Here is a 10,790-nt window from a genome sequence, read left to right as displayed (position 1 = left end):
TCTTGAACTCTCGGCACAGTGCTGACGCACCAGTGTAGCATCACTATCAGCGAAACCTTCTTTAGCTTAGCCTAGCTAGCAGCTAGCAAAGGAACAAATCCGGGTCGTTTAAGAACTCGTTGGACCTTTGCGCACTACTTTAGCTAAGCCTAGCAGCTGTCAAAGGAACAAGGCGTCGAATCCTTGTTTATGCTTTAGCCTAGTTTAGCTAGCAGCTATCAAAGAAACAAGTCACCGAAGAACTCGTTGGAATTTTCCTGGCTAATTTAGCTTAGCCTAGCTAGCAGCTATTAAAGGGAAAAGTCGCCGAAGAGCGTGTTTATGCTTTATCTTAGCTTAACTTAGTTAGCAGCTATCAAAGAAACAAGTCCTCAAGTCGTCGAAGAATCCGTTAAAGCTTTGCGCCCTACTTTAGCTTATTTTATTTTAGCTAGCAGTTATCAACACAGGCGCCGCCATCATCAGAATCCACGCGTGGAAATGTCCGCAGGAATGAACCGGCCAAAGTTCCAGAAGGAACTTTTTGACCTCAAAGGATATAGACTAGAAGGTGTGTTGACCTTTTATTTCAATTAATTCCCTTAATGTTTAATGGAAAATACCTTTAAGGCTTAAAGGTATTCTATTGACGTAAAATTATTATAGCGGTTGTACTTTTTCACGAATTCCCAGTAGCGCAGTTCGAAGAAAGACGTAATAAATACTATTTCTATTTTAATGTGACCACTTGTTGAAGGAAGAGCACTCGGTCTTCCTTCTCGGGTTCGATTAATTTCGGATGTGGAAGATGTTGGTTGTCCAAATAGTGAAGTGACTTCGAAGCTTTTATTACAGAATATTCTGGGCACAGGTGATCCACAGGCAAGGCTGTCGTCCACAAATGCACCGAGACAGACAACTTACATTCACCTTTATTCTCTCAAGAGGGTGGAACCGAAACCGAACAGGGATGGGATTTTCCTATACTTCATACATTCATACAGTAAGCTATTTGTTATGAACCGGCAAATAGAAGATACCTGCTATGTTGCAAGTCTTCAAGGACACATCTGGCTACAGGACAGAGCTCTACTAAGGGGAAGCTTGAGACTCATGGAGTCACTCATGACTATAAACAGGCAAAATACACATTTCAATATGAGACCCACTTCACACTCTAGGACGGAAAGAATGAGTCTCAACGTGTTTATCCTTTAACAACGGCAGAAAAACGTAGCTTTCCTTTTATTGTATCCTCATCACAATGTATTTTCTTGATTATGCAAAGCGCGAGCGCCCCCCAGAGGCATTGGAGAGTCATTCCTGCTACTCGCCCTCCATTTTTGGCTACATGCTTGAGTAACATAACACTTACTTACATGCTGTAAATTTAAAATGCAAAAAATGAAGATGCAGATGCATTAAACACCAACGAGAGCAGGATTCAAACAAAGGTGTCAAATTGTGGCCCGAGGGCCAAATCTGGCCCGCTGCCACTCCGTGGTGCGGCCTGCGGAGTACTTCATTTTTTATTTTAAAATTCAAATGTAATTATAAATAAATTGAATATGTACTCTTTTACCCACTATTTTTTCCTAGAAAAAAAAGAACAAACATTTTTAATTAAAAAATCTAAAATTGAGTTTTTTTGTTTTGTTTTAATAAAAATATAACAAAAATGTAAAAATAAGTGATTTAAATGATTTTGCTTTTTTAATTTAAATTTATTTTTCTCTATATGAAAAATCACAAAAAGGGAAATATTTGATAAAAATCCCCAAAATATAGATAGACTAGCTTGAATAAAAGATAATGCTTTTTAATGCCTCCCCTTTGGTGAAAGCATTGTAACTGAATTAAAATCTTAAACATAAAAGAGAATGTTTTCAATTAAAAGGCTCCAAAAAAGATTTGGGCAAATTTTAAGGGCCTACCATCACCTGTGAAGATACTTTACTCACCACTAGTCCTTTTCTTTGTAAAAATACACCCAAAAAACAGTTTTAAACACATTTGGGTGTTGACGAGAATACTACAGTGGTAAGTACTGCATGGTGACGAAATAATGTATGGCGCCCTCTTCCGTTTGGTTTCATTTGTGTGAACAAGAAATTCAGTCATTTTAATTGGAAAATGTTTCATCATTTATCTTCGTGTCTTTGCAGGGTTCCCTCAACAAAAAATGAGAGATGAGCAAAGTCCAATAAAAAAGGAGGAAGATCATTTCACCTGGTCACCATTTGTGTCTGTGAAAAGGGATGATCTGGGCGTGGCCAGCGAAGGGGCGGAGCCTGCAAACGCCTCAGCATGGCCCCAAATTAAAGAGGAGGAGCCAGAGTTCCCTCAACAACAGCACAAGAAAGAAGAGCAATCTCCAATCAAAAAGGAGGAGCAAAATGTCACCAGGTCAACTGGTGAGCCATTCAGGAGGGAAGATAATCTGGGTGGGGCCAACAGAGCGGCGCAGACTGTGAACTGCATTTGAGCAGAAGGAATGCAAGCAGACAATGTCATTGCTCCTCCACCAAATGGCGACAACGTGCATCATGACGATGAGGGTCTTAAGAAAAATCCCAGTGGCTGCAAATGTTCTGTGTGGGAAAACCTTTGGGGAAAAAGTCTACTTAGAAAACACATGAGGAGCCACACTTGCGGGAAACAATTTTTGTACTCAGTTTGTTGTAAAACATTTGCACACAATGTGTAATGCAATGTAAAAATACACACAAGAACTCAGACTGGCGAAAAAACATTTTCGTGCTCAGTTTGTAGTAAAGCCTTTTCTCAAAATGAACACTTAAAAACCCACATAACAAGCCACACTGGTGAAAATCCATTTTCTTGCTCAGTTTGTTCGTCAAACATTTGCAATGAAGGGAAATTTAAAAATACACAAGAACCCACACTCGTGTAAAACCACGTTCATGCTCATTTTGTGGTCAAGCCTTTTCTCATTGGCAAAGTTTAAAAATCCATGCAAGAACTCACTGGTGAAAAAACATTTACCTGTTCATATAATTAGCGATTAAAAAAATTACATAACTTATTTTTGCATTACTTGAACCGGAAGCTGTTTGGTGACATTAGGTCAGTGTGAAAAATTAGATTTTGGAATAATTTTGGAGGTTTGTGACGAATAACAATGAATTAAAAGGATAACATATTTTAAATAATCAACATAATCTGAATGTCACCACTATTTTGTCTTTAAATTGTGTCCCGGATGACTGGATCAAACCTAAAACGTGACTTTTCTGGCATATATTATTGCAAAATAATCAACCTGGCTGTGATAATAAACTTGTAAAAGTAAGAAAAAAAATATTTCCCATTTTCAACTACATGTAGTGATACATATTATCTTTTTGTCTTTGCAGGTTTCAGGGAAAATTTTAGTCCTGATCGGCAAGAGTTTGTTGGCCTTAAGGAGCTCCACCAAATCAAAGAGGAGGAGCCAGAGTTCCCTCAACAACAAATGAGAGAAGAGCAACTTCCAATCCAAAAGGAGGAAGATGATGTCACCTGGTCACCTGGTGGGGCCTTGACAAGGCAAGATGATCTGGGTGGGGTCAGCGGAGGGGCGACGCCTGCAAACACATGGCCCCAAATTAAAGAGGAGGAGCCAGCATTTTCTCAACAAACAATGATAGATGAGCAATTTCCAATCAAAAATGAGGAAGATTATGTCACCTGGTCACCTGGTGAGTCCGTGAAGTGGGATGATCTTGGCGTGGCCAGCGTAGGGGTGGAGCCTGAAAACGCCTCAATTTGGCTCCAAATTATAGAGGAGGAAAAGCCAGAGTTCCCTCAACAGTGCAAGAGAGAAGAGCAACCTCCAATCAAAAACCAGGAATGTGTCAAATGGTCAACTGGTGAGCCTTTCAAGAGTGAAGATGATCTGGGCATGGCCAACAGAGGGGCGGAGCTTCTGAGCGGCAGCTCAACAGAAGGAGGGCGAGCTGAAAATTTAATTGCTCCTTTATCAGATGGCAACGACTTGCTTTTTGACGATGATGTTGAAGATATTAAGAAATATCCCAGTGGCGAAAAACTCTGTAAATGTTTTCAGTGTGGGAAAACTTTTGGTAAAAAGTCTTCTTTGAAAACACATATGAGGAGCCACGCTGGGGAGAAACCCTTATCATGTTCAGTTTGTGGTAAAACATTTACACACAAGGGAAAATTTAAAATGCACACAAGAACCCACACAGGTGAAAAACCATTTGCGTGTTCAGTTTGTGGTCAAGGATTCACATGGAAGGGAAACTTAACTATTCATGCAAGAACACACACAGGTGAAAAACCATTTTCGTGTTCAGTTTGTGGTAAAAGATTTACAGAGAAGGGAAGCTTAAAAATACACACAAGAACCCACACTGGTGTAAAACCATTTTCGTGTTCAGTTTGTGGTCAAACATTCACACGGAAGGGAATCTTAATTAGTCATGCAAGAACACACATTGGTGAAAAAACACTTTTCTGCTCAGTTTGTGGTCAAGCATTCACACACAAGGGAAACTTAATTAGGCACGAAAGAATCCACACTGGTGAAAAACCATTTTCCTGCTCAGTTTGCGGTAAAGCCTTTTCTCAAAAGCATCACTTAAAAGGGCACACAAGAACACACACAGGAGAAAAGCCTTTTTCGTGCTCAGTTTGTGGTCAAACATTCACACACAAGGGTAGCTTAAATAGTCATGCAAGAACACACACTGTTGAAAAAACATTTTCCTGCTCAATTTGTGGTCAAGCATTCACACAGAATGGAAGCCTAATTAGTCATGCAAGAACACACATAGGTGAAAAACCTTTTTCCTGCTCATTTTGTGGTCAAACAATCACACACAAGAGAAACTTAATTAGGCACGAAAGAATCCACACTGGTGAAAAACCATTTTCATGCTCAGTTTGTGGTCAGACATTTACACAGAAGGGAAAATTAAAAATACACACAAGAACCCACACTGGTGAAAAACCATTTTCGTGTTCAGTTTGCGGTCAATCATTCACACACAAGGAAAGCTTAAAATCCCACGCAAGAACCCACACAGGTGAAAAACCATTTTCGTGTTCAGTTTGCGGTAATGCCTTTTCTCAAAAGCAAGTTTTACAAAAACACACAAGAACCCACACTGGTGAAAAACCATTTTCATGCTCAGTTTGTGGTCAAACATTCACAGATAAGGGAAATTTAAATAGTCATGCAAGAACACACACTGGTGAAAAACCATTTTCGTGTTCAGTTTGTGGTCAAAGATTCACACGGAAGGGAAGCTTAATTTATCATGAAAGAACACACACTGGTGAAAAACCATTTTTGTGTTCAGTTTGTGGTCGAAGATTCACACACAAGAAAAGCTTAAAAACCCACATAAGAAACCACACTGGTGAAAAACCATTTTTGTGTTCAGTTTGCGGTAAAGCCTATTCTCATAAGCAAGATTTACAAATACACACAAGAATCCACACAGGTGAAAAACCATTTTCCTGCTCAGTTTGTGGTCGAACATTTTTCCAAAGGGGAAGCTTAAAACAACACTTATTAACCCACACTGGAGAACAATGTTTTCCTGCTCAGTCTGTGGCCACAGATTCGTTACAACAGCCCAATTAAAAAGCTACACAATTCAAAAACCTTTTACAGGCACAGTTAATGTTTCAACATTTTCACATAAGGGAACTTGAAAAGAAGACTTGACAACTCGCACAGGAGAAAAGCCCTTTTTTTGCTCAATTTGTGTCAGGAACATCTTAAAAACACAATTACCCACATCAGTCACAAACCCTTTTCCTGTTCAGCTTCTATCGTAAGGATAGACTTAAAAGACGCAAATGTGATGTGATAAGCAGTGTCCAATCACGGCTTTGCTTGCTTTATCAATTTCTGTATGAAAGATCATTGTAAGTATAAATGTATTTTGCATTCTGAAAATCTTTTTTACACTTTTTAATGTGTAATATCAATCCACACTATTCAAATACAGTAATACCTTAAGATAAGAGCTTCCTGCGGGATCAAGCTAGTATGTCAATTTACTCGTATCTCAAGTCAATTCTTCCCATAGAAATAAACAAAATACAAATTAATCCGTTTCCATCCTAAAAAAAAACACCAAAATTTGTTCTAATTTACTACCGACTCACAATTGGGAACCATCTGGTATGCTCATACCTCAAATTTGTCTCGTATCTCAAGGCAAAAAAAATGCTCAGAATTTTCCTCGTATCTCAAATTTCTCGTATGTTGGAACACTTGTATGTCAAGGTATTACTGTATAAGAAAATTGAGGGTCGGTGAAGATTTTATTTACTTCACAATTCTATCCGAAATAGTAGAGCCTAAATTAGGAAATTACAAAGTAAATAATCAATAATGTGATCTAAATAATATGGAAAATATGTTTTCACAGTTAAAGACATGCCTGAGAAATTTGAAAAATTGCAGTTTTTGTGTATTGAATTTGCTAGCAAATCCAATAAGAATATTGACTGTTATTCAAACATGATACATTTTAATGAAAATAATTGATATATTGAATCTAGGATCTAAGAAACAGTAGAAATATGGTGTGAAAGACAATGAATTTGCTCAATATAAATAAGTAGTACAATGTCCTTATACTTTTGTCATATTATAAGATGAATCACGTTTTTAAACTGATTTAACGTGTCATCTTCTGTGTAGTTCCAATAAAGTTCTCTTTTGTGAAAAATACTTTTTGGGTCTTTTTGTTGACAAAATCAGCCTTCCAAATTCAAAGATGGAAAAATAAGAGAAGCGTTATTTGCTAAGATTTAAAACTGAGAGGAAAATGAATACATTAATTTGAACAATTTGACAAATTAGTATATAAACGATTGTTTTCTTTCTACAGGTGTGAAATACAGTAACTTCATGTCTGAAATTAATGGTAAATTGTTTATATCTTTTTGATGTTTAATGGGATAATTGGTAGATACGTATGTAACTAGATTTTTATTTTATGTGTAACTATTGGAAAAACATTGCGAACGGGGGAGGGGGTTCAATTCTATTTAAAAATATACTGGTAGGGTTATTAGTCTTACATTATTATATATTTGCTCGCAATGAAGAATGCTTTGCTTTACTTAGCTTATTTACATTAGAAAAGTCATTTTAGTACATCTGCTTGCAACGGAGTAAATGCTTTGTCCCTTAGTTAGACCAAACAACAGGAAGGTCGAATTCTCTTGGACTGCTGGAATGTGGAGAAGAACCTTCGGCTCTACATGACCTTCATTTGTTTTGAGAGCTAAAACTTCTATTGACTTCTCACTCCTATTTTCCCACCCCTCCCTTGAGAGCTGAGACGTCCATTGTAACTAGGGTCCTTGAAGTTAGTAAACAGGGAAAAGATGCGTGTAACGTGAGAATGAACCTAGACAGAGACAAGTCGGTTCGATTCTCTTGCAAGAATTTCACAGAGGATTGTCTTGTCTCTTTATCTGTGGGTGCATTTGGGAATGCCTACTGGTGAACCTATCATACCACCACAAGGATTCAAGGGTGAAGTGGTCATCCTGCCTTTAACTTCCCCGGTAGCCACTAAGTGCTACTCACAGACTCACTCATTCCTTCATCTATGCTCCGAAGTGCCCTGTCAACTTGATGGTCCGGGACCTTATCAAGAAGTGTCCCGTCATCAAATGCAGCCCAGACGGACTATATCTGCACTTTTCAGATGGACACTCATTAATTTGCAGTCCCGATTATCGTCCTGAGTTCCAGCTTCCACAACTCCAAGACTCTCCTGCAAGGCACCAACAAGCAACTGCCCCAATCTTTGCTAACATCTACTGGGCTCGCATTGACACCGACTTCGACGGCTGGAAACAAGCCAAACGCTGCTGGCCTTTGTGGCTGCACTGGGTACGGCTCCTCCGTACCTATGACTTGGTTTCTGACTGCTTGCATTTCACGCTCTACTATGATAGGCAAGGTAATGAGGTCTATACTGATTCGTTCCAAACAATTGAAGGAAACACTTGGCAAATACAATTTGGCGATTTGTTTATTGGCAAGTGGCTTTCAATACACATTTGTCTGATGAACAATTAAAATGGTACATGAAGGATAACCCGCCAGATCCCACCATGTAGCCATCTCATCCACATGTTTCCATGATGATATCTTCTCACTCAGCTAAAGACCTTGGGCCCTTTGTACGAGAATACATGTTGGCTAAGGATTGGAAGCCCACCATGACTCAATCTTTGTTTTATTCTCCATCTCTTGATGCTTATTGTGTCCAATCTGAAAAAGTCAAACCATGTTCCGTTTTGGACCATCGACTTATGGAAGACACCATGGTTGCGAAACAATGGACAGCGACATGGCCTCAATGGTTCTTGCTGACCTGCCGGACACAATTTGTTTCGTTACAGACATGGGCTTGTGTAACGTTGCTTTTGCACTTTTCACATGACTTCCAATCCCGTGCATGTCAAATGCAGTCTTTATAATTCAACTGTTCATTTCAGTGAGTACTACAATGACATTGAAAAAGACTTTTTTAAAAGGTACTTAGTCAAATGAATACAGTGGCTGAGGATGCCAATCACATATTTGGATTAGTATTATTAATTTAAAAAGAAATTCTTTTTGTCACTTGTACTGAACCAAGATGCCTCTTGAATTGTATGACGTTTTCCTGCTTCCTACATTAGCATCTTGTGGAGCTTGGCCTTCTTGGTATCGGTCTCCTTGACCCCCAACCCCCCCCTCAGGTCAGTAGTGTGGTCCTGGATCAGCTTTCGCATGTGGCCGATTCATTACAACTTGGTCTCAATCGTGGAAGTCTATTCACAAGGACGACATTTAAAATGTTAAGACAATTTGGATAACGAGCACTTTTTAATCAGTGCTTTTTTGATGAAAATGTTGACCATAATTCTTGCTGAACTTTTATTCTTGACATTGAAACTAACCTTCAGAACAATGTTGCTCGACCTCCAGGAAAGGTGGGCCACTAAAAAAGCAAACGTGCGGGGTCTCTTTTAAGGTGCTCAGTCAGCTTGATGTCTGCCATCTATGGAAGAAATGGCATGATGAACATTTTGATGGAGAACATTGCATCAGTACGAAGTGGGTTAAGGATGACTCGCATTGAGTTTTTTTTTTGTAAATGTACTCGTTCTCTTGGCATCGTTGACCTGCTTGCACATCACCAAGGACTTCAAGAGGAAGATTTGTCTATTTTTTGTCCATGCTCAAGGCTATTCTTGAATCCCAGACCTTGAAGGAATACTGCAGGAGCAGCTCGGCTTGCGACTCGATGCATTCATCAAAAGCTGAAGGAGGAGTGATAGGTTTATTAATAGGTTTACTGTAATATAAAACAATACAAGGAAGTCATCGGGCACATCTCTGGCGTTAACTTGCAAGTGATAATCAGTCCTGGCTCGTCCTTGCCACCGTGACATTCTAAAGGACCAAATTTATCTCCTGCCAATTTAAGACATCGAATCAAAACAATTACAAGGTTATCTATTCAATCCAATTGCATAAGCGAATAACACAAGGTCAAAAAATAACTGCAACAACAATTACATATCAGGCGTACCGAGCGACACTATTTTAAAACAATATGCGAGTATTTTCGGAAGTTCATTCGATTATCGCCATCTGCTCCGGGATCCAAGCAATTTAAGAGTCCTTCGCAGATATTCGTTGCGAACTTGCATCTGGGTAAAGGGTCAAGGTGTATCTCCCAGTAAACAGTCCTCGGAGCCGAGGACCCGGTGAGGTGTTAAGGTCAACAAGCTGGAGTCAGCTGCCATGGAGAGTGACCTCGAGCTTGCTTGGTCCCAAATTGTAATAAAGCTCATATACATATAATGATTCATATTCACATATATAATAATATCCCAGAATAACCCCAACAAGGAGAGATGAAGGTGACATGTAAGCAAACTGGACTTGTTTCGTGAGCAAATGATTTGCCATCTTGTCATCATGTTCAGTTACCTTCCAGCATGGAGAGATGCATGGCATCATTGGCGTTCTTGGGAATGCCAAGAGTTACATCCAGAGATTTCTTGAGCTGCTCTTACCCTTCTTCACAGCATTGCAGCAGATGTTTAAATAAGCCAAAAGACACTTACAATGGCTGCGAGACACTGTTCTCAGAATAGAGAGAATTTACTGTATAGGTATTGTAATTTGCTCCGTTTGTGTTACGTCTTTTGGACCCAATTGCAGGGAAGCAGGCAAGGAGAGGGAAGTAGTACTCAAACGGAACTTTAATAACTTAAACCGTAGGCAATAGACTAACAAAAGACTTGGCGTCGAATAACAAAACCAAACCTGACGAGGGGAGACTCGGGAATGCGAGGAGCGAGGCACGCCACGTTGGATCGAGGAAAATGTGGAAACATTGCATGGTAATCAGCAGACGATCCAACAATGACAAAGCAGTCAGTGGGGTTTAAATAGACTGACATGGGTTGACGAGACAATTCGGAACACCTGGGAAACACAAGAGCAGGGGTCTCAAACTGGCGGCCAGCGGGCCAACTGTGGCCATCGGGACGATAATTTGCGGCCCCCGTCTTAATATGAAAGATTAATGTTCGTGCGGCCCGCAAGATTGATATGAATGACACTTGTTGTGTTCGGAGCTGAATGAACCAATCACGGTGAGGTATACGGCTCTGGAGGGCGAGACATCGGCCGGGTGTCCAGTGCCTCGCTCACTCACTCATTCATTCCTCCAATCAGCTGGGCGGAGGAGAAGCCGTGAAGCCGATCACTCCGCTCGGCGCGCACACTCCTCTGCTGCTCTCAGCAT

The 10,790-nt window shown here is 39.9% G+C and overlaps 1 protein-coding gene across 1 annotated transcript; it reads left to right on the top strand.

Annotated features, from left to right (window-relative positions):
- On the top strand, nucleotides 1–6,692 carry LOC144065503 (uncharacterized). Its single transcript, XM_077588411.1, has 3 exons — nucleotides 1–550; nucleotides 2,145–2,393; nucleotides 3,357–6,692. The coding sequence occupies exons 1-3, from the start codon at nucleotides 481–483 to the stop codon at nucleotides 5,591–5,593; spliced, it is 2,556 nt and encodes an 851-aa protein (XP_077444537.1). The 5' UTR covers nucleotides 1–480; the 3' UTR covers nucleotides 5,594–6,692.
- Nucleotides 6,693–10,790: the final 4,098 nt, after the last annotated feature.

Source organism: Stigmatopora argus, chromosome 20, assembly GCF_051989625.1.
Source record: "Stigmatopora argus isolate UIUO_Sarg chromosome 20, RoL_Sarg_1.0, whole genome shotgun sequence".
NCBI classification, from domain to species: Eukaryota; Metazoa; Chordata; class Actinopteri; order Syngnathiformes; family Syngnathidae; genus Stigmatopora; species Stigmatopora argus.
The sequence above is the reverse complement of the archived record's forward strand: the minus strand, read 5'-3'. Positions and strand labels throughout refer to the sequence as shown.